Below are 25,305 nucleotides of genomic sequence, written 5' to 3' on the forward strand. Positions count from 1 at the left end.
CCGCTTAAAATGGGATTTTAATTTAATAAATCCAGACTGATAAACCATCTCCGCTTAAAATCGTTTTTCTTATACAATTATATTATATCATTGAATTGAAGTTTAATACAATCCATTACACATTGACTCACTTGTAACCTACTGTACAGTAGAGCGACATCCACTTACCCGCTTTTTTTTCTATAAAAATGAGGGGGGATGGGCAAGTAACCGCTTTACTGTAAGCGGGTGTTAGGTGTACCTTATCATAATAGAGTAAGTTAAGTACTGTAACGAATGTATTACATTGAAATTCAATTTTATTATACAATTATATTTTATTATATAATCATCGCAAATAATTATACCTAGTAATTTAATTAATAAAAAATTTAAAATAGCTATAGAAATTGAACAAATTATACATTTTTAACTACAAAATAATTCGCAATTTTTTAGGAAATTTGACCAATTGTGTATGATTAATCGAATATAATCGCCACCGCATATGAGGAAGGAATTACATTTTTAAGTTTTTTGATCGAACGAAAAAGGTTTTATTGACATTTATATAAAAAAATAATCAAATATTTCAAATGTCTATAATATTAATACCCCAAAAGAATAGAAATATTTTGAAAACTATAACATGCATAGAAAATATTAACATAAATATTTAATGAACATTTCAAGTGTTTACGGTTTTTTGTTTTAGAATTACAACAAAATAAGAAAATCAATTTTCAAGAAACTGATTTCACGTGAAATTTTCTGTTTTTTCTAATTTATTTTTAATAATTATTAAGAAAATTTCTGGGAATATTTGCTTTGACCCCCTAAAGGTACCAACTAGAAATTTCACTATTGTCAAATCAATACAGTCGTCGCCCCGATCAGAATTTAAAATAAGTAATAAACTAATTAGATTACTGAAATTAATTTTCATTGATGCACAAATAATTATCACAATACATTTCCAAAAATCTAACAAACATATTTTCTATTTTTAAAATTTAGATACTTTCCACTTACGATTTACCTTAATACAACTCCAGAACATACTCCACTTTTCATATTAAAACCACCAAACTAATAATTATGGTCAAAATAATCCCCTTGAGAGGTTGTTGAAGTTGGGAAATGAGTTAGACTATTATTAATATTGTATTCACGAATATGTTCATCAAACTAGTTAATTATTTAAGTTAAGTTTAACTATTTAGCATTACTTCTATATTTATATTCAAAAAATTGTATTCGAATATAACGCTTATGTCACATCTTATTCATTATTATAATATTATTTATTATACACCGTATTTGAACCTTACAGCATTTATTTTAATAAATAAATAAATAAATAAATAAATATTTATCATTAATGGGTCAACTGTCGAGCATTTTTTGAATAACTGGGTGCCTAAATCTACTATGGTGGTGAATAAATTTTTTTATCACTACCATTTTCATTTTATTTAACGTATAACTTTCGGCAGTTTTGTTAATTACAATTATAATTTTATCAAAAAACTTCTTGAACCAAGGGTCCGGTATAGGCTAGTCGTTAGTCCGAGGTAGTCAAAATATTAAATATATAGACAAAAAAACATATCACTGGTTTTTAAACATTACAATTTTCACAATTAATTATTTATTAATTTTTATATAGGTACCTAGTAGCATAATTAATGGATAAATGAACATAACATGTTAATTTGAATAATAAATTATCTGTGGCTTGGCGTGGCGCGTTGGCTTCTATCAGTCATACTTATGCAACGTGACTGAGAGTAAGTAACGTCCGCTGCCACTAGTTCCTGGATTGGTGACCACCCGGCCACGTACACGTGTTTAAAACCGTAGTACCATACTAACCGTTCCAACCTTACAGGCTAATAATTACCTCCAGACATTAGTCAAGTCTATTATATATTGAAAACAATATGTATTTTATTGCATTAAAAATTGTACGATATTAATAATTACAAAGTTATTATGATTGAACTTACTTACAATGGTCGTGGTAAATTATACGATATCATATTATTATTATTATTATTACATAGAAAACAGTAAAACACAATCAAAAAGACAGACTAATATGATTGATAATAATGTGTACCTAATATTATTAATATTCTTAATGTACCTATTGCAACGATCTGAAATTATTTCTGACAACGGTTCCAAGATGTATTCAATAAAAATGTTGTAATTTTATTTTAAATAAACCTATATTATAAAGCATGCATGACTGCTCGTCACGTATTATAAACTATAATACATATTATTATTAATGTATTTCTAAAGTACCTACGTGTTTAAAATTAACACTAAATTTGATTTATTAGTTCTATAATTATTTAAGTGTAACAATGTATTTGTATTTATATACGTTCCAACAGTACTAGTCAATTGAAGTAAAATATTCTGAAAAATTGCATTTATCCATTATAATAAATTGATCATGTCACGCGAGTCGAAAGGAATAAGCTTAAACATATCTCGTTAGAATAATGTTCGAGGGGGCACCTACCTATATGTTTAAATACAATTTACATCACAGAACACAGTCAATTTTTATTACAAAGACTTGTATATGGTATTATATTGTAGTATATTAACTTGCTTTGAATATAAATAATAATGATAGAAAAAGTCTAAAATGTTTTAACTTTTACTAAGTGATGGAATAAAAATTCCATAGTTTTACAATATGTATTTATTTTATTCAGTAAACACTTTCACGATGCTTTTATGTGCTAAACTTTTTAAAGTATCTTAAAAGGCCCAGGGTTTCTTTCTGTTGATACTTTGGATAAGTAGGTGTATCGAAACGAGGGAAAATAATAATATAAGTGCAAAAAGTATTTTAGCTTGGGGCGTTGGAGTTTTATTAAATTATTTTTTTTTAAACTCTTTGATTTTGAATAGTAAAACAGTTAAACAACAATTACCTATACCTACTTATAAACAATAACGTACTAGACCGTAGGTACTATTGTAATAATACTTTTTCGGGTATTATATTGCAGTTTCTTACTTATACATTTTAATATTATATTACTTTTTAAGTTTGTTTTTAATAAAATTTACTTACGGAACATACCGTAGAAAGTTTTAAATTTGAGAATATTAAGTATAATGAGATTGTGAATAGTTCCTTATCTGTCTAGTACTTAGTATAATATGAAGTGCACGTTGACAACTATTCAATGCTCGATAAATTATTTAAGATTCACTACTGTTAATAGTTAATAATTGTGATATTAAAAGCACATCCCTAAGTATAATAATTTATAATAATAATATATAGTAGGTAATAATATCTACGGTATAATTAATTTGCTGTTGATAGTAATAGTATTGTGTTTGTTGATTAAATTATAATATTATGATACAAGTGCACAACCATAATCCATCGTGTAAAATAATTCATGATGTACTGATTGCGAAACGTCAGGAGATCCTTTATAACAATTAATATAATATATTATCTTGACTAGACACGCTTTAGGTCTAAATGGAAAGTTTAACACTTAACAGCGGCACAGCAAAAGGTAGAGCGTATATAGCAAACGGTCGCCCGCCATTTCGCTTTACCATTCAAAATAGACTTTAACACAAATTACGCGTAGGTACCTACTATAGTTGAACTACCACCTCGAAAATATTAAACATATTGTATAAGAATTCGAGTACGGCGTGTGGATAGAAAAAACAAAAATGATAATTTTCTATAAAAACAGAAGATTTGAATGTCATTCCCCCTCCCCCACCACCATTGTAGTTGTGCACGGTGTAATATATTATATTATGTATCATGATGTGATATACGTACGTACATTAAAGTTACTTGCACATGCGAGATTATAATCAAATTGTGTCCTTAGAAACTTTTACTTCGGTAACATGTATAGGAAGGTACGCCGAGTTATACGGTTGAATATTTTATTTTCCATATATTCAGCACACCGAATTTATCGATTCCGTGAAATATGGCGTTCGTGTGTTTACAAGAGTAGGCACCTATATGGTTGTTGTTTACAGCAATAACAAATTTTTAACTCTACTCAAACTTTATAATATTATAAATTTTCTCGGTGGAAGCAAGACATTTTTTTTTTATATATAAATAAAGGGAAGGATATGCGGGATTTGGTCGGCGAAATAGATACCTAGGTACGTTTTATTTGCAATATTCTTGTAAATAATACGTTTTGAATGCGAAATAATATAATACGCGTATTATGGTCAGCGTATACTGATATAGGTACCTATTTCTACTATATTGGTTTGTTTTATCGGGGCTAAAGATGGCTAATATCGGCGGGTTCACGACTGTGCCAGCCACTATTTTCGCCGTCGTCCCGCATGCTAAGTAGATGGAAAACAAAGTCCATAATATTATGTTTGCTGGGATGGAAACCGTTCACATTTTGTATTTTTAGAACAGTGCGAAACCGCTCGGTACGTTTATGAAATACTAATACATTTACTGGACCATTTCAAAACACGGTACCTAGGCATTTATATTAGATTTACTACTTATAATGAATCCGACGAGACAGTTATTTAAAATCTTGTGCATTGCAGGTACATTTGTATACGTGGAAAGAAGTTTGGATGTATAATCATTTTAGCTATCTAATTAAATAATAATAATATATATATCATAAATAAGACGTAATAACCAAAAAGTACATTTTTCACTCTCTTAAAATAATTCATATTATTTATAATTTATATTATATGCATATTTTAGTTATTACCTATATAGTTTAAGATAGCATCATAATTTTTTTTATTATTTTAGTAATTTAATGTAACATTAATTTTATGTATTATACTTTATGATATAACTATATAAGTCGATAAGGGTAAAATATTAACGTCAAACAAATAAATCAGTAGATATTATACAATTATTGATTATACTTGAATCGGTATATTATATAATATAATATTAAGTATGTGCTTTCGATACATTATGCTTTCATTGATTCTATTATTGGTATTATTTCGTTTCATTTGGATACGTAGAGAATCAATTAATAAAATTACTAATAGGATTTAATGCCAGAATGAGAGCGCAATAAGCCGGCTATTGTTAAGGAATAAAATTATGTGTGCTAAAATTAATTTATCCAATGTAGTAACATTGGTACGTAAAAATATAACACCTATTTTAATTTACATATTTTAAGTACATTATTTAAATTAATAACCAGCTAGGTTTTTATGATGGGAACATCACACGTTGGTGCTTTGGTTAGTTAATAATAAAAAAAAACTCGTTGAAATTAACCTCTCATAGAGAGACCCTGCTGTGGTACAAATTTCTTTTCAATTGAGAACCACCTTTATTACTATAAATTGTTAAGCCGATGATAATTATAAAAATATTACTAATGCTTCCATAACGAAATTCTAACGAGTAGTGTCTGTCTTTAGTTATTAAACTTTATATACGAAGTAATAATCATAATAGGTTTCAAAGATATGGGGATTGTGACGATTTAAAAATAATATTAATTAAAATTAATGTAGGAACTAACATTTTATAAAATAGGTACCTAGTACTAAAAAAATGTTAAAATTGTCCTAATAAATTTAATAAGTACTCGACTAAATATTAAGTAGGCATGTTTAATATTTTATGTAAATTCATTAAATAGCTATTTTTTTCAGTACCTACTTAATAAATCAAAAACTCAGAATTTAAAAAAAGCACTTTTAAAAAATATAATTGGGGGATGGCTATGTTTGGGAAATCACCCCGTATATGATAATCTATATGTGTCAATTAAATTGGAAATCACATTTAAATTTGTTTAACTACCTACTATACTCGTATATGCAATTTTAGTTAAATTTTTGTCGTAATTACGATTATCTTTTAATGAATATGATATTGATAAATATCCTATATCGTTAAACTTTTTAAATTTTTTAATCTAAAACATGAGAATAACTCTTTACACAACTGTTGTAGGATTGCACATGCTGTTTCAAGATTATTTCTTTTATTTCATAAATCTGTTGTCATCATACAACCATTACGTACAATATATTATAATTTTCGTATTATTATATAGTAGCACATAAAATCATTTGAACAAATTATTATTATTAAACACAATTCCCACACACTACAGGCACGTAGTCAGAAAATATTCATTCGATGGTCTAATATTTTTTGGCCAGCCCATTTCATTTCTTGTTCGTTGATTTGTAAGGCGCTAAAATTCTACGACCTACTACAAAATATATTTAGTTATTTATATTTTCTATAACCTATACGATTTTATGTATTCGTAAAATATAAGTATCCCGGAGAAGCTTAGCTTCTGTTAATGCCATTTGCGACTTTGTATTTGTGTGAAGCAAGGTTTTTAGCACTTAGGAGTAGCCATATTTACACGGAAATATAAAATATTGAAACTATATTATTGTCTATTGAAACAAATATATTCCAAACTCAACACGGGAAAAAATGCGTGTAGCAGTAATACAGTTGTTTTTTAATTTTGAGACACAAGCATAAGCATATTATTTGCCTCAATTATTTTGTTAAATAAATATGTAAATTAAAAAAATGTACCGTTTGATAAACAATATTAAGAATTAAATATTAAATTATATTAACTTATTTAATTTAATATTGTTCATGTGAGGTGTGATAACAGTTTCCTATTTTTATGGAGACTTGAATAAAAAGTTTGGTAACCACTGCTACAAGGCATATTATTAATCATAATTTAAAAAAAAATTAACAATTTACTCATATAATGCATCAATTAAACATTGACACTTTCATCTATACAGCTATACCTAATCTATTTAAATAACAATATTTATTATTATCGTTATTTAAAAATGTGATCATAACATAGACAATTAGACAAATATATATATTATATAGTAATATCAAAGATATAACTTATATGACTATTGACAAGATGTACTTTATAATTACCTAACATGATGAAGTTGAAATTGTATTTATTAAATGTTCTTCCTCTTTCTGGCCTTAAATATTCGCAGTGGTAAATTTTTTTTTTATAATCATCGTAATAAAAATAATAACCAAATCGTTTCATTATATTAAAGCTTGGGACTTAACATAAAATGATAGGAACAATGAATATAAACGTATGTAAAATAATTAATTATAAAAATACACAATACAATGATTATAGATAATATTTAATATAACCTGTAGGCATGTAACCCCATGTACCTACTAGATAAGTACTTTTTTTTTGAAAAAGCATGAACAATTGGTTGGCTTTAATCTGTGAGACATTAATTCTATTTATAAATAATAATAGCTAACACTCTACAACACAGGTCACTGCATGACCCAATCAAACCCATTTACACATATATTATGCATCTATTTCAATAAGTTCAATAAATACAATGAAACTCTGTGGACTATGCATGAACAATTTAAAAATAATAATATTATGTACTATAATAACACGTTATTTGGACGTTAATTGACGTCACAAACTTACATTTTTAATATTGTTGCCATAATAACAATAACAATACTTAAAAATTCAAAATATGTACATTTTATATTTAAAATTAGGTCGTCAGGGTAAGTTTAAAGTGGGACAGATACATCCGGGCCATATATAGTTACGTGCCGGGAGACCTGCATAAGGAAAAACGGTAAAAAAATAATAACACGGAAGCGTCATCTAAATAACATATTAATATTATAATTTGATGTTAATTTAATGACGACGACATCAACATCAAACACAAAACAATATCCATTGCAAAAAAAAAATAATAATAATAATGAAAATAATGTATATTAATAATTACTGTCATCGTCAGCTGTAACCCATAATACGGCAAAAAGTTTCAATAGTTACTGTGGCGTTGGGTGGTGCGTGAAGGTGGAGGGTGGTAGTAGATCATGGATTGTTTTTCCGTTTGACCGGATACATTGCTACGTTAAAAAAAAAACAGACTGTGAACACAAACTTACAAATGACAACAAACAGAAAACTGCACCGTCGTATATATTATCGTGTTAAGTACAATATAATAATAATATAACAGTCGCCAAGACATGGCACCAAACGGCAAATACTTATACAAGTGTTACGTACTATTTTATAACAATAATACATTAAAATGTATTGTACAAAATATCTATATCAATATTATACAGGTGTAATAGCATCGACCGGGCTTACACTATACCGTGTGGTCGTGTCTTGTAGAGCTTAATATAAAAAAAATTCCACTTGTATGTCATAATATGTAACTCGGTCGACGGGTTACCAGCTATACCGACGTTTTGTTACCTGCATGTTAAATATTATTTTACGGAACGGTACGACACGGTGTAGTGGACATCCGTTGACGTAAGTATAGACAGTCACACACCCTTAAATAATATTGTTTGTGAAAACCGTTTCGCCTGAAAAAGAAACACTCGGCATTTAGGCTACGGTAATATTTATTATGGTCATATAGGTACATACACACAAGACACGAAATTCAATATTTTCTTTGTCACAGTGTTTTTATTATATTCATATAATTCAAAGTTTGAAAAACACTACAAATAATGAATGTAAAACAATGTATTAAGGTACCTCTAACTTTTTTTGAATCAATGATATTATATCCAGTTTTTTAAGGGATTTGATGTAGGAGATTTTTTATCAAAACTTAGACACGATTAGGAAGACGATGATATGTTTTACTGGTACATTAGAAAGTTACATTTTTTTAAAAATAATTTACACAAAAAGGGTTTTCATTGTAATATATTTACTTATTTATTGATTTGACACGATACAGAATTTGATTTGGCGTGCAATTTAATATGCACAAAAAATACATCAATGTTGCATAACCGTATAGGACGTGGAAATTAAAAGCAAAAAAATAAAAACAGAATCCAATAAATTATTTTTAAGCAAAAGTAGTAGGTAAGGTGTGGCCTGAAAACGAATTATGAATTGTTATGCTGGCAGAACATCCCATGCGAATGGGGTGATTGAGACCATACAATAAGATGGACGTAACGTAAAAAAGTAATTAATTCGTTTTATCTGATACAAAAAAAAAAAAAATACGACTTAGAAAAATTTGTCTTCCTTATAAATTAAGATTTGTCGGCTGTGACCGTAGTCCAAGTGAATCTTTTTCACACCCTAAACGGTTTTCACAAAAAAAGGTGACGTAGCTGCTCTTGCGCAGTCGCATTGGTCGCAGTGGTCGCAGTGGTCGATGTCTGGTCGTCGGATGGTCGTCAGACGTACTCGCGGTCGGCCATGTGTCGCAAGATGGACGCGAGCAGCCTGTCCGCCTCCTGTCCGCCGGACTCATTGATGAGCTGGATGCGCTCGTCGGATGTGCTCTTAGTCAGCCGCTCCACGTCGGGTGGCACGGCGTTCACCATGGCCGGCAGGAAGAACGAACAGTGCGCGTAACCGTACAGGCCGTGCGCGCGCATCTCGGTGTGCACGTCGGCGGCGGTCAGCGGCACGGCCCGGCCGGCGGGCGTCACGTCCGCGACGCCGTCCAGGTAGGCGGCCACGTACACGTCCCAGTTCGCGACCCGATCGGCGTCCGACGTGTTCATGTACAGGAAGAACGACAGGTCGATGGCCGGGGACGCGTAACGCGCCTGCGCCGGGTCGATCACGGCTACGTCCACGGGCCGCCCGGTGGCCGCGTCGTACCGGTACAGCAGGTTGTTGCGGCAAAAGTCGCCGTGGCACAGGACGGCCAGCGGCTCGGCCGGCCGCAGCAGCGCTTTCATCGTCGCGCTCTCGCCCCTCAGCGTGGCCTGCACCCGGGCCAGTGGTGCCGCGTACTTTCCGTCCGTGTCCGAGTCGCGCAACGCGTTCACGCCCCGGTTACCGGTTCCTGCGGTCATGCGCCAAACATAATACATTATATTATAATAGTCGTGTACAACTCACTGCTGTTTGTCAAGTGATGACGGACTTTTCGGCTTTTTGCACGTTAAGGAAACGACGGACAGACGACCTACTTTTGGGATTGATGGTATTTAGGAAATTCAATTGGGGTATCGTCCGAATGCGGCTCAAAGTGACAACGATTTCTCTTACGAAAACTGATCGTGGACCATGACGTCATGTTGTAGGTAGGAGATGCCGTTTTCAGTGGTTACTAAAACCATAGCTAAATATCGAATGCGTCTTATGCATTTATTACGGAAGTATATAATAATAGTGCATTTACACGAGCCCAAACTATATTCGGCCCAAACGGTGACTTCTATATTAGAGAAGAGAAGGAAGATAAACTGCTTGATTGTAATTCTACGAGGCTGCACTATATAAAGTGTTTTTCAACATAATTTTTTCAAACAGTCCCAATAATTTTTAACAGGAAATACATGTTCAATTGATGTTGGAGACAAATATCGGTTAATTAGAACTCCACCCTCAAATAGACTAGCTGGTATATAAATCAAGCTCAACCTGCGGTAATTCTAAGGTAAGAAAGGGCTTAAAAAGGAGCTTGAATGACCTATGGTAATTTTAGGGTGAAAAAAAGGTAGGCACCCGTGCTTAGGGAATTACCCGTTCCCGTCAAAATTCGAATGACCCCCGTGCTCAAACAGGTTACGCCCATTTTAACGTCCAATGACCTTTTAATAAATACGGACAATTAAATTCAGGTAGAATACCTACAATAGTTGGCAGGAGAAGAATAAAAGCGGAAATGACACTTTAAACTGAATGTTATAATCTATTATAATTTATAATGGTTCCCAATCTAGTTTTCTAAACAGGCAATAGGCCGGAATAGGTTGGATAATATGTGTGTGTGTGGGTATATGTGGGTGTGTGTGTATGTTTTATTTCAGTTGCGATGTATTTAATTCAACTTGTCACGAGCGGAACACTTCGATAACATGATTCCGGTCGTTAACGCAAATTATTATTTACGTACTATTGTTGGTCCGATTGTATGAGCTGTATGTACAGTGGTCGTGAAAAAAATCATACTACAAAAATGGTGGGGATCAATTTATATTTTACTATTGACCAATATACTGATTTATTGCAAAATGTCAAAAAATAGTTTTTTAGATAATATATGATTAAATCGAGACCTTTTTTGTTTATAAACTACAGTCATATAAATTGTAACCATGTCTTTAAAAGGCGTATATTGACATAAATATTCCGTTTATTTCGAAGGATAAATTAATTTTGATATAAATGCTACCTAACGCGTACCTAGGTATAATATTTTTTTCATCAAAATTCTTATAAGTTATTACTTTTTTTTCAACCAATGGAATTGATATTACAATTTAATTACCTGAGAATAATACATTTAATAAGACAGAATTTTCCTTTTTGTTCAGTAAACCGGAAACTTATCTCAAAAGAATTTTATTGTCGGCCCATTATTGCGATTCCGCTTAGACAGGTTTCTCAGTAAAACGTAGTAATGTAATTAATAAATTAAAAATAATAGTCATGTTTAGGACTATAGCTATAGGGCAGCAATATTAAATTCGTGAGTTTCAAAAAAAATACTGTTATCGACGCTATCGCAAATTATTATCGTGGTTTTGTCATTCAAGTAAACCTGTCTATTATAATATACAATTTTCAGAGATATATTAAGCTGTTTGGTAACTGTTGACAGCGTATGCTAATAACTAATAATATAATATTTTATTGTTTTATTATTATATTATTTTTATCCTGATATTATGCTGTTGGACTTCACCAATATCACGATCTATACAAATATGTTGTTCAATGTTCAGATCATCCTAATATTTAGACTGGGTAGGAACTTTCAAATCTTAATTAGACACTTACTCGAATATGGCTTCGATTGCATTTGCATATTTTGATTTCAATGTAAGAGAGTTTCTGAAATACGTTAACTCATTTAACTACGACAAGAGTTGTCATAAAAAAATCTCTATTTATTTTGTGTTGCGAGTTGCGACTCAAGTGACGTACTGAGGGAGTAAAGGGAACGATTTCTCTAGACCGTTAAATTTATATTAGAGTTACAAAGTTTACGAGGCATTCTAGACAGAATTAGTTTTCCAAGAAGCGCAAAATTTCATAACGTAACTTTAACTTTTGACGTATTAAAATAATGTGTACCTCATTTAGTTAGGGGTCCGTCAGAAAATACAAAAAAAATACATACACAATAATATATCTCTTGCACCATGATAATAATATTCAACCATGCGAATTACTAGTGGCAACCGTAGAATATAGATTACTAACATGTCATCGGAAATTGCACAATATACAGACAACAAACATCTAAAATACTTTTTGATAATAATCACCTAGGTGGGTACCTAATATCATTGTAAGTGAGTTTTTTTTTCTCAATATTTTGATCCTAATCTGAATCGAATAGAAGATAACACTGTGTGATTTACATTATTACAGTTTGTCAAGTTGAGTTATGCATATTAATAGAAGGTCTTCATATACATTATTCAACAATGTAGTTATATTCCTAGTAAATAAATAAATATTGGTATTATTAGTAAAATAATAATGTAGTAAATATTTTAGTTTTTAAAAATATTTTTCTTTACCATGAAATTAAACATTTAGCTTACAATTTAAAAATCAAAATAAGTTTGTATGGGCTTAACAAGAAACAACACAAGTGTGAAAAAATATTATCATTATGTAATTAGTAATGTAGACATATTATGCATTTTAGATTCTAAGCGGAGCGATGAATGTATTGGTTTTACAATGATGTGTGTTTTTTTTTTTAATTTTTTTTTTAGTAGTCGACATAATGCTTCAGTTTTCAACTTCAGTATCTTGTTCGATGAGGTAAGTGAATCTAGTTGGTACTTTTAGGAGGTCAAAATTTCCAATAGTTTTCAAAAGCGCCCGGAAAACTAAATAAAAATTAAGGAAAAACGGGAATTATTACGCAAAGTTAGTTTTTGACAAAATCGATTTTGGCTGTTGGTGTAACTCTAAAACAAATGATCGTAAATACATGACATTTTCTATACTTTTCAAAATATTTTGACTTGTGTTGAGCTGTTTACGGATATACTCAGTTTTCAACTTTTTTAGGTTTTTTTTTCTATGAATGTCAATAAAACTTTATTTGTTGGGTAAAAAAGCTTGAAAATCTAATACAAAACTCCTACTATATTTTTACAATGATATTTAAAAAATATTAAAAATCTTTAGTCACAGTGTTTTTTATAAGCATTTAAAGTTCAAATCTTTTCGAATCGGAAATTCATAAAAATTTTTCTTTTTAAATCTAAGACTTTATTAATTATTGTATACGATATAATTCAATTCTGAGCGTAGACAATCCATTCATAATATGTCTATAAAATAATTAATTTACAATTTAAATTCCAATCCCCCTAAAAAATAGTTTTAGAATTTTCATGATTTTGACAAATGTTGTCAATATTTAATTTCTAACACTCATATAAAAAAAATTTGATTGATGTATTTTTAATATTTTTAATTTCTGTAAGAAATATTTGCTAGACATCTTGTATCATAATTTTTCAAGTTTTTTTACTGGCTAAATGAAATGTATCATACATAAGTCAAACGAATGCTAAAATATTACTACTAAGTCTAGAAAAATATGCTTGTACAAGTTTAATATTTTAAATCTACGAATATTAGTTCGTGAAATTGATTTTGTTGAATGCCTGTTTTGCGTAAATATACATATTCTTTGTATTTTTTGTTTCTTATTCCCAAATATTTTATAATATAATATAGCGAAATTCATACTTTTACAGTTTTACCCCTCAAAGTGCAAAGTTTATCTAATTTTTGTCGACAACCTCTTTAGAAGTTAAGGATCTGAGATATTTTTCTTACATAGTAATCAAATATGAGTCCGCTCAGAATCTATTATTATTTTCTTTTTAATTAAAATAAATTAAAATAAATTAAATTATTGTTATAATGATGTTAACATTTGTTTTGTTTCTTTGTAAATCGTGGTAGCATATTATTATTTACAAATTATAATATGTAGATAGATATACAGAATTTAATAAAATATTAGATAAATGAAAATGTCTTGAGTAATTAATTTAACGGTTTTTCGGTATAGTCGGTTTAGAAAATTAGGAACTTTTGCAGTATTTACCACGAGTCGATTAGCTAAGTGGTTGTCCAGCATCGTGTTCTCTGTTTAATTTTTCTGAAATATAAAACAACTATAATACCATAGTAGTTACGTTTTCGGTGCAGTAGGTACTTATTTCCACTAGAAAATGCAAGATTCTACTTAATTTAAAGGTAACTTAACGTAAATGTAGGCCACGGTAGAGAACATACTTGCTTAATGCCTGTTAAAAACCTACCTGCCGTCTGTTAACTATACTCACATCCAGATAATTCATCACATTATTTTCGTTTAATTTTCCATTTGTCTTATAAACTAATACTATTTTTTTCTCATTTTTGTTTATAAAATCCGTTTTAAAAACTGGTTAATTACATACATAGGTACCTATATCATATATTTTTTTTACTTATTTCCAAAAGTAATTAAACTATAATATCATTATTTGTCAAATGGAAATGTTAAAAATATAACATTAAGAGCTATATCAGAACAAATCTATTTATATTATGCAAATATGATATTGAAACAATAAAAACGAATATTCAACTCTCATTAAGTTAAATTAATTAATCCTAGAACCTACATAATCATTTTAGAGAATGACGTAAAAAAAATGTGATAATTTTGTTTTTAATTATTTTTTCCTTATTTTAAAATTTACCCAGTGCCTGATTAAATTAATTAAGATGACGAAAAAATAAAATGATTCATAACACGAAATATTTTCTTTTAACAAACATTTAAGGTAGGTACATATTATAATATTATAATACTTTATTTAAAATATATAAATAAAGTTTAATTAATATTTTCGGCCAAGTATTTTACAACAATATAATATGTTACCTTATTAAACCACAAAATGTATGCGCCGTTATAATTATCAATATTTACAAGTCTTTACAAAGATTCGGTGGACAAACAGTAAATATTAAATAATTTTAATCGGAATTATCTTGTTAAATTGAATCAATATCGTCTAGACCGTGTAATAACAATCAAATACATAATATAACTTTTGGTCTAAGAAATTAATGTTTGTAAATGTTTCAAACATAATACTTGAATTATAAAAACCCAATGACTGTGTAAACGTTAGAATAAAGTTTTACCGAAATCACCATTGATAATAATTATTTTAATAAGATAAGATAAATAATATTATTTAAGCGGTGCGGTGGTTATATACGGTGTGCGCGACAGTGGTTCGAGAAATCGGAGAGTACAAATCGGGATAGGCTTATTTACGATGAATGTCTGTTGTATAATATGTCTGTGTTTTGAATGGTTATGTTTACACAAACAATAGAAAAACAGTGCTCAGTTTATATTCAGATCGTATTTCTCAGGCGGCTTTATTATTTCTATTTATAAATAATATAATAAAAATAAAATATAATTTTTTTTGAATTGTTGTTCCTAAAACGACCCTATAATATACCTACTGGCCACTGTCCCATCAAAAGTAATTTTCAGAATCATTTTACCAGTTAAATTGTTTTCTCAATCACTTTCCCGTTTCGGTTCCATTGTATAGTTTAGAGGGGGCAAAATAGGAACGATTAAACTTTATTTTTATTTTATTTTTTTGCCGAACCATATTATTATTTCGTTCCTATATACACGCCTCCTGCATATTGTGAGAAGTTCGTGTAGGTGCTAAAAATGAAAGGGAAACGTCGGCGGTGTGAACGGCGATAATAACGCACAGTTAACCCTCATAAATTCCGAAACTCCAAACGTTAAGTGAAGATATAGCAAGAGGGGACGCGGAAAAAAAATAACGTGTATCGACTATCGACGTGCAGCAAAAACTTTACTTTCTTCAGTCTACAAATCTCGACTTTGTCCGAGTAGAGTATGTTCATCTCCATCATAACACGATATGTTTCATTATTATTTTAATACTGCTACCACGGTTACAAAACATTTTCATAAGACACGTGCAGTGAACGAACATTTGTTTGTTAGCAATTATTATTATCGGTTGATGCCACTTGATAGGTTTTCGAAGGGTGTAGTGGTATAGAAATTAATTCTTCAGAATGACATCTGAAACATTCTATATTTTTATTGTGGTTATTATTTTGTTTTATATTTAAAGTATTTAACCAGCTTGCGCAATACTTATATTATACAAGTTGAAAATAGAAATTAAAAAGTCTAGGTACAATGCAATCGATTTGACAATTAATTTTCGATATTTATGAGTAATTGGTAATTTTTCAGACAACTATTTTAACAATTCAATTTTAGTAACCCTATGGATAAAAAAAAACTGTCAAGCTTTAAAAAGCTATGATTTAGTGATATGGTTTTGACAACGAATATTATTTATTAAATTTTTCTTTCATGCAATTTGTTCACTAACAGAAAATACATAAAATTATAACTCAATCAATATTCATTTAACAAAGGTAAATATTATGAATATAATTTTTAAAATATACCATTTCATAAATTTAAAGGCAATAATAAATGATCGTTTATCAAATGTTGTAATGTGTATAACTTACGAGTTACGAGACATTAAATAATGCTATACCCAAATGTGGGTAAAACTACGGGTAATATTTTTACTACCAAGGCACTAAATAGAATTGCGTGTAAAAAAAAAATATAAAGTCAGCTAGGAAATAGCAGATAGCTGTTTTACTAGTTAGTAAAATAATTTTATTTTTAGTTCAAATATTGTCAGAAAAACTTACTGATGGTAATGTACCAATAGGAGAAACGAGGTAATATCATTTTTTTTACATTTTTTTTACATTTTTTTTTTTTTAGTGCGTAATAATTTATAGCCTATAGGCTGTATTTTAATTCTTATAGTAAAGTAGTAAACCTTGTTAATTTTCATCAATCAATATAGACTATTACGGCGACAACACGATTGACACATTCGATTGGGGTTTCAGTAATCAATCTTCAACCTTTTTTTCTCATAAAAACGAGTTTTTAATTTGAACCACCAAGGTATTTCAACCAATATAATCTTGAAATTTGTTCATTATCGTTTGATTTCCAAAACTTTTTTTTATTTATCTTTATGGTATAATACGAATGGCTTTGAACCGTATAAATGATTATCATTATTCACGGTAAAAACAATTTACCTTATGTTGTTGAAATATAAAATTGAAAAAATTATCCAATGCTACATAAAATATCGTGATACGTCGACTAAATTCAGATCTTGTTTTATATAATAGAATAATACAAATTATGAATCACATCCTTCCACGATGGATCCCGAATCCCGATAGATATTAGTTCACATTAACATATAATAAATATTTATTATTAAACCAAAACTGTTTTTTTTTTTTTTTTACTTATTAACTCGTAGCATCACATTTTTATACTCTTCCATTTAGGTATATATAGTTTTGGGGGTAATGCATTGCACATGTGTTTTTAACGTTTATTTGAAATTTGATTTTTTATGGCAGTTATAAATAATATAATAGTAGTCAAACATAATCGGTTACATGATACCCAAAGTCCTGAACCACAACACAGTTTCTTAACGGTCTGAATCCTATGGATCAAAAATGTAGAATGTCATTAACGTAATGTTTGATTTAGAGACCCTACTTTAAATTTAATTAGCAAAAGCTGCTCAGGTGCATATTAGAAGCCCTTGTGTTCCTCTTTATTGTGTTGCACAGAATTTCTATAGGTTATCATCATGTTATTTCACTGTCTACACTAATTAATACTAATTATTAAGTATAGCGTGTAGGACAATCTACGAAAATGACCGAAAAGTAATATTCAACGTTGCATACAGTTATTACTTATGAATAATAAATGTTTATAATTTTGGAATTTATATAATATGAAAATTACAATAGTTTGAATTATTAAACTTCAGAAGCATATATAATACATTTATAGAATAATAACAGACATTTAATTTATATTTCATGTGTGACGTACATTACTTTGTTTTTACACACGTTTCAAATTGTTTTAATGAATTTGTCACGTGATATGTATACTGCAGTCAGTTTTGTATTAAAAAAAAAAAATACGTAGATTTTTTATGTGACGATATCTTTTACTTTACCTTCTTCCTATTTTCAGTAGCAGGTCATTTAGTTTATTTAGGAGGTTTTTTATAGTTTAATTTACTTTTTTAAAACTCCTTTTAGAGCTACAATTTAAAGTTTGAAAAAGAAAGATAAAACTATATTTTATCACCATTACTTATATTTATCTTTAGATTTGTATAAAATAATTATTAATATATATATATATATATATATATATATATGTATATCAATATAACATAATATATTAATTAAATAAATAAATTATGTGTAATTCGCCTACAACATTTTTTAATTTTAGCTTATGAAACGGAACACCATACCTAACCATCGATATTCCATATGATTGGATTGGAATTATTAAATTGACGATATATTGCATTATTACTAATATAATACGCCACATACAACAACGTCCAGTAAACGATGCGATTTTCAAAGATCGATAACTGTTGACTCAGCAATTAGCAACGATTATTTGACGCGGTAATGCACTTGTATTTGGGTGAACTTTACCCGAAAGCGAGTTTTCACTCTATCAACACTCGAATAGTCAAGACAGGTGGTCTCGAAGATAATATTGAGTATAATCGAGCTCGTTGAACAAACTGATCGCTACACTTAGGGGCTACGATGCCCACCATATTTCCCTAAGACAGCCGTTTTCACGGGTATATAAGAACTTAAAACATTGACCGGAAACGTTGACGACAAACTAACGTCGAGGATTAACTGCAGCAGCCATCACGAGGGATTTTGTCTGAGCGAGCCATCGACGTTTAACGATTTTCCATAAAAACAGCCGTTTTCACGGCTAAAGACTTATAATACCTCCTACCCCGTATCATCGACGTCGGCAACGCCAGCCACGAGGCGATACCAGGACTAACCTAAACCACTAACCACGTGAATTTACGACGAACCATCGGCATTCAAGCTCCAATGGAGAAACACAAAGATTCACCATCCTTCGCAGTACGCCCTCTAATATTCGTCCACCCCATAATCACACGGTTTCCGGTCCAAACATAATATTGACTCTGCCGCATAGTTGTGCGATGGTTCGCAGGAAAACATGGGAAATATCTGCGGAAAACTTATATTATTATGTACCTTGACCCACCAACCATTGTGTCATTTACACTAGATTGTTTGTAAATAATAAACAGTAATAACTATTAGTATAATAAATATATTGTACCCGTTTCGTCCTTGAAATAATAAAAGAAACAACGTAGGTAATGACTAATAAGTGATTATTAAGTAAGTGCCTATGTAGTAAATACCAATGCAGATGATTTGATTATTTCAGGTGTCCCGTTTAACTTTGTTTAAAAATGAAATATTAAAATGTCCATGTTCTTATAAAATGTTTGTCAAATTTAAAACACCTCGTTATAAAGGTGTATCACATAATAATATAAACAACATAAACACAATGCATTGTTAACTATGGTATTAATAAATTTCTAAAATTTTTAAACATATTTTATAAAAAATTTAAAATATATAGGTGTTGCAATAAATACCTACTAAAAGACATAATCATTTTTATAAGAAATGAAGCCTGCTAAACTAAACAATATTGTTTAGTTGTACAATTAAAAGCGAAATTAAAATTTATTTTGCAAACAGGATTCTAACATTTTTAAGTTATTTTGCTTTTAATTTAAATATGTAGCTTATTTTTTTATTATTTTTTTTAACAATATTTATTAATCACAATTACAATTTAAAGGGGAAAAAAACGTATAGTTTTATCTGTTATTACTGCGCACGTCTATTATCTAACATCTAATTGGTACAAAAATTCCATTTAATAATTATTGAATTTTACAAACCGAATAGTAAATTATTATAATCTGTTTTTATCTAATTACGTATCATTAATTATTATGTGCATAAACTTGCACGTTCATTTGCAGATGTCGAATTTACTATGCATTAACATTTAGTCGTGAACTGCCTATGTATACACTGTATAATGGTATAATATAGGTATACCGAGTGTACCTACCATAGTATATCCAATATGCAGATGATCAAAGGTACTAGAATTATACTAGGTAATGCATGTATATACGTATCATAATATTATACAATATTTATGAATTGAAATAAATTTTAAGCTATTAAGAGAATTAAATATATTATATTTATCAGTCAGTTCATTATAATATTATATGTGTTTCCCTACAAATGTCTATCTCGATGCATGGATCATGGATATAATACAATATTATATTGTATAGTTTAAAGAACAAATAATTTATAATTGAATAGTTCTAAAACTATACGCCATACGGTCAAAAAAATATTTAGAGTTTAATGAAATATTGTTACCAAGGAAAACATTACAGCGGTTAAATTTTAAAATTGTTGATGCATAGGTATAAGTAAATAACTTAAGTTTTCATTTTTAAAGACACGTGCAACAACGGCATTAATAAGACATGGACATGATTGTTTAGACACTATATACGAGAGGGAAATAAATTTATAAAAAAAAATTGTTCAAATTATGAAACATTGATACAATGTCGACACGATAAGCCAGAGGATTGTGAGAAATAGTAATACTATAAACTTCAACTATTCACAGAAGATAATTTTATTTTTTACCCTATTTACATTACACACAGTACACACAGTTAAGTGCGTAGGTACCTACTCAAAAAGTGTAAATATTTAGGTTTATACCGAGATAACACTGGCCGAGATTTGATGTGTTTATTTCCGTTGAAAAATAAACATAAGTCTTCTCTTTCAGAAAAGCCCAAAACTACAAGGCATTTTGTATACCAATATATACAATAATGTAACCGGCGTGATGTAAACGTTAGATATGATAAGTGTGTATGTGTGTGTGTGTGTTGTGAGTAGGAATAAGTGGTAATGGTCATAAAATAATGCAAAAAGAAAAAATTAAAATATCAAAGTACAACATAGGTAGATGTAAAAGATAAACGTAGGATCAAGTTTGAAAAAAATAATGGATGCAGAGATTGCATCGGGTGGCGACTGGTTCAGACGTGGTCTATGGAATTACGCGGAAATTTAACCTGCTATAGTTTAATATTATAATCCATCGTAGTCTCGTAAATAGTCGTAGAGTAGTCCGTCATCATATAAAAATTAAGATATTTAACACAATTTTGAATGCATTTGGGATAAAGTGCAGTCTGTGACTATAAAAACACTGTTTTCAGGGGCTATACATAAATTAATTATAAACATGGGTAAATAATATTATGTTTTACTAAATAAGTGTTTTTTATGAAATACTATCCGTATAATATAAGTAGATTATAATCATAAATTCTGTTTTCATTAAATAAAATAAGAAACAAACAAATTGGAAGTCACGCGAAACCGCGAATAGAGAGAATATACTGTTGGTTAGAAAATCGTAATCGATATTGGACGTAAAAATAATATGTAAACAAGCAATATCTTGCATACCAACAAGTCGTGTTTTTTACACGTATGTTTGTATTGCGTTCTATTATATATGTTTATCTATTATTATTGACGCGTCTTAAAATTAGACTTGGTAATTAATATTTAATTAATTTATGAAAATAAAAAAAAAAAAAGTTGTAAGGATTTAAAATTATTATATTTCTAAGGAATCCTATTGCCTTAACAATAATCAAAAATCATAAAATCGTGTGTCGTAGAAGAACATTTTAGAATTTCCGGTATAGCCCTACAGATATTGGGGGAAATATCAAATAATTGTCTACCAAAATATGGGTCGCCTTCCGGCATGGTAATTTTAAGGTAATATTTGTGTGTACACCCACTACAAGATACCAACCTGACAAGAAACGTGGGCTCATGTACCAGTGTCCGTTGAACCACTGAGTCTCGACCAGAGACGCGGTGCAGAGGTCAGCGAACGGCGGCCCCGCGCGGCTGCTGTCTGTGGCCTTGGCGTTGTACGACAGCCCATGCAGGGCGCCCAACTTGCGGAGCGCCAGCACAACGTGTTCGACGTCCAGGAACACCTTCTGGTTGTTCGCACGATAACCGGTGGGCGCCAGGTTGGCCAGGACGATCACCTGCTGCTGTTCAGCATCCGTGCCGCCGTCCAGCGTCACGTTCGAGTACAGGAACCGCGGCAACAGCGCGAACACGGCAGCCGGGTCGGCGGCGCTCGCGGCCAGCACGGGCAGCAGACGGGTGTAGAACACGTACTCGTTGTAGAACTTTTCGTGCATGTTCATCATGGCCGCCATGCGGGCGTCCGCGTTCTTCATCTTGACCACCACGGGCACTCCACCCGCAGGCCACTCGGACCCGGTCAACGTGACCGTGCCGAAAACGATGTCGGACGCGAACTGGTAGTCGTCCAAAATCGCGCCGCCGCAGTCGACCGCACGGAACGACACGTATTCGGCGCCCGGCCCGAATGCCCCGTCGGCCACGGCCCGCGGGAACACAACCGTGCTCAGGTAATCCATGCGGGACTTACACATCGTATCGTCGTCGTAGCGGCAGCGATGATCCCCCACCGTCGCCGGGGAAATCGACGGAACAAGCGGTCTCTGCGGGTCTGGTGTACGCGTCGCCGTACCGCTTACCAAAGTTCCGATGATGTGAAACGGTTTTATCGTACTGAATAATATTATTACGCTGCGCCGACGATTATACCACGCGCTGACGTGCGACCGTCACTAATATCAATGTAGTATTATGGTGGCCGCGCAGTAACGCATCTCCGGTGCATCGATATAATAAAATTATAGGTAGGGATCATGTAACAGGTTTTTTTTTGAAGTTAAACTTCTTTACTGAGGTTTGACAAAAATATTTAGTCACGTGACCGACTGATCGGTGCTACCGGCCGAATGAAACGCCTGAACGACCGACCCAACATTTGTATTAATTAAATCATATGTGATAATTAATATTTTAATAAAATACATTATGATATCTTTATTATCATTACAAACAACCGTTACTTTACCAGTTTCTTTTTCGTCATTCATAAGAAGGTATTACATAATTTTTTCTGTTTTTCTTTGTTAAAATTAATTTCTTCGTTGATAATGTTTTAAGTATTTTGATAAATGCACAATTAAAATTGTTGTCTATTAGATATTCCAATATTCCGATGGTAACTTACTGCATACATATAACCACAACATATTATCTGGGTAACTATTATTGAAAACTATGACCGATTCGTGTTGATAACCAAGAAATAACAATTACAAATTAAAATCGATGTTTCTAAAAAAAAAAAAAACGGTAACTCGGTAACTTATTTTTTCTTCTAAGTCACAACTTGTTACTGCTACTCGTCTGGTAAAGTCACTAATCACTTTTAAGGCGGGTTTCTACTATACATTTACGCGTGTACGTGCATACAAATCTTTTGCTGTGATTGGTTGGTTAGGTTAAGTTACAACACGATTAACCACGATACCGGGTTGTTGGCAAACGTGTTTAGTGGAAAGCCGCTTTTAAGGTGGATTCACACTGCGCCGTAATCCCGTGAACAGTGATTTCCGGAAAAAAAATTATCTGTGATTTCTCAAAATTGTATATTTTTCATGTTTGTGGAGAATAGTTGTGAACACAATGGTAAGTGGTAATTGATTTTCTAGTTATCACAATGAAACAATCGCCTATATCAATTAAAATTTATATTCGATAATTATTTTCGTAACCAATAACCACACTTTTGACTTAAATGGGATTTGATCCTATTCTCTGGTATCTGCAATATTACTTGGTATTTACTTATAAACATAGCGGTTAACCACAAGATCAGCCAATCGCAGCACGGAAGTATTTTTCCGGAAATCAGTATTTCAGTTTTCCGTGCATTAATATATTAAATTATTACGCGTAAGAGCATTAATACACAAAACAGAACAGTTATCTACTTAAAGAAGCTCCAGGTAAAATAAATAGAATTTCAATAAATATAGGCAATTTGGTTGTCAGTAAATCATATAACGTATGAAATAAAAATGTTTTTTAAGAGTTTTAGGGGTATTTGGGGTTTTGGTTGATTCGGCAACAAGACCCTGACTATAATATTATTATTATATTTATTAACCCAGCTTAATTAAACGTGTCAAAATCAAAAGAAAAAAAATATTATACGGTGTTAAGATCAGGACGTTATTCGTTTTATTTAGCTAGGTTAATAAATATAATAATAATAAATATTTTTTAACAATATAATAGGTTTGGGGTTTTTTTTTTTATTTATTCCAACACAAACCTAATAATATTCTATCATTTGAATTATACTCCGAAAGAAGTTTCACTTCGTCCGCGCGTACTCGTTACACGCACAGTTTTTTTTTCATCTACGAGTGTTGTGCCTCTCGTGTGACCTTCACCTGTGCTTATCCAAAAACATTGTAATTTCACTTCGTCATTTTCTCCGAGTATACGTCTCATATAGGTATGTTGTGTATCGTCCATGCCGCCCAATGGTTTCTAAACCAATTCGAAATTGTCATCGAGTCGAATCCAAATTATATTTTAATAGGTAGGTAGTTACAATCATCTGTAATAGTGTTATCGTGACGTTTTCTCCGTGGTTATATTTTTAATGAAATAAAATAATAAATTATCATTATTAATCCATATTATATTGACATAACAATATTATTATCTGTACCTACGTGGTCTGACCGTGTTTTTGATACCTTTTTGAGCACCCCCTCCCCCCACAATAGGTTCGCTAACCGAAAACTGTCCAAAACAATATTAGTCGTATTCATTCACTCATAGTCGAGTGTCTCGATAACTGTGATATTCATTTCTTACCCCTCTTGAAGTGTTTTTACGCTGTGTTTGAGGTAGGTATATAACTTAGGTACACAAGTCGAATTTATTTTTATTCCCCTCGAAATTTGAGTTATCAAGATTCGATTGTAAATTAAGTTTTGCACATATTTTTATTCTTGTGCAGAAGCAGGTACTCATCGAATTGCTTAATTCATAGTAAAAATAAACCGCATTCATATATTTTTATATAATATAAATGGTTTTATATTATTATATTATTATCATCACAATAGTTTGCACGATCGAGTAGGTTTCCCTTTTATTAATTAAGTGAGCGTTTTTTTTTTTTAAATATTATAATCGCATTAGCAGCGCACAACAA

The 25,305-nt window shown here is 30.8% G+C and overlaps 2 protein-coding genes across 4 annotated transcripts in view; both read right to left on the reverse strand.

Moving 5' to 3' along the window:
* LOC132950807 (uncharacterized) overlaps nucleotides 1-25,305 on the reverse strand; it is a 321,853-nt gene that overhangs the window by 236,021 nt on the left and 60,527 nt on the right. The window lies entirely within an intron of this gene.
* LOC132950454 (uncharacterized) lies at nucleotides 7,984-23,428 on the reverse strand. The gene is made up of 2 exons (XM_061021929.1): nucleotides 21,988-23,428; nucleotides 7,984-9,885 (listed from the first exon to the last, which is right to left on the reverse strand). Exons 1-2 carry the CDS (start codon nucleotides 22,646-22,648, stop codon nucleotides 9,266-9,268), a joined length of 1,281 nt encoding a protein of 426 aa, XP_060877912.1. The 5' UTR covers nucleotides 22,649-23,428; the 3' UTR covers nucleotides 7,984-9,265.

The sequence above is a fragment of the Metopolophium dirhodum genome, chromosome 8 (genome assembly GCF_019925205.1).
Source record: "Metopolophium dirhodum isolate CAU chromosome 8, ASM1992520v1, whole genome shotgun sequence".
Taxonomy (NCBI): Eukaryota; Metazoa; Arthropoda; class Insecta; order Hemiptera; family Aphididae; genus Metopolophium; species Metopolophium dirhodum.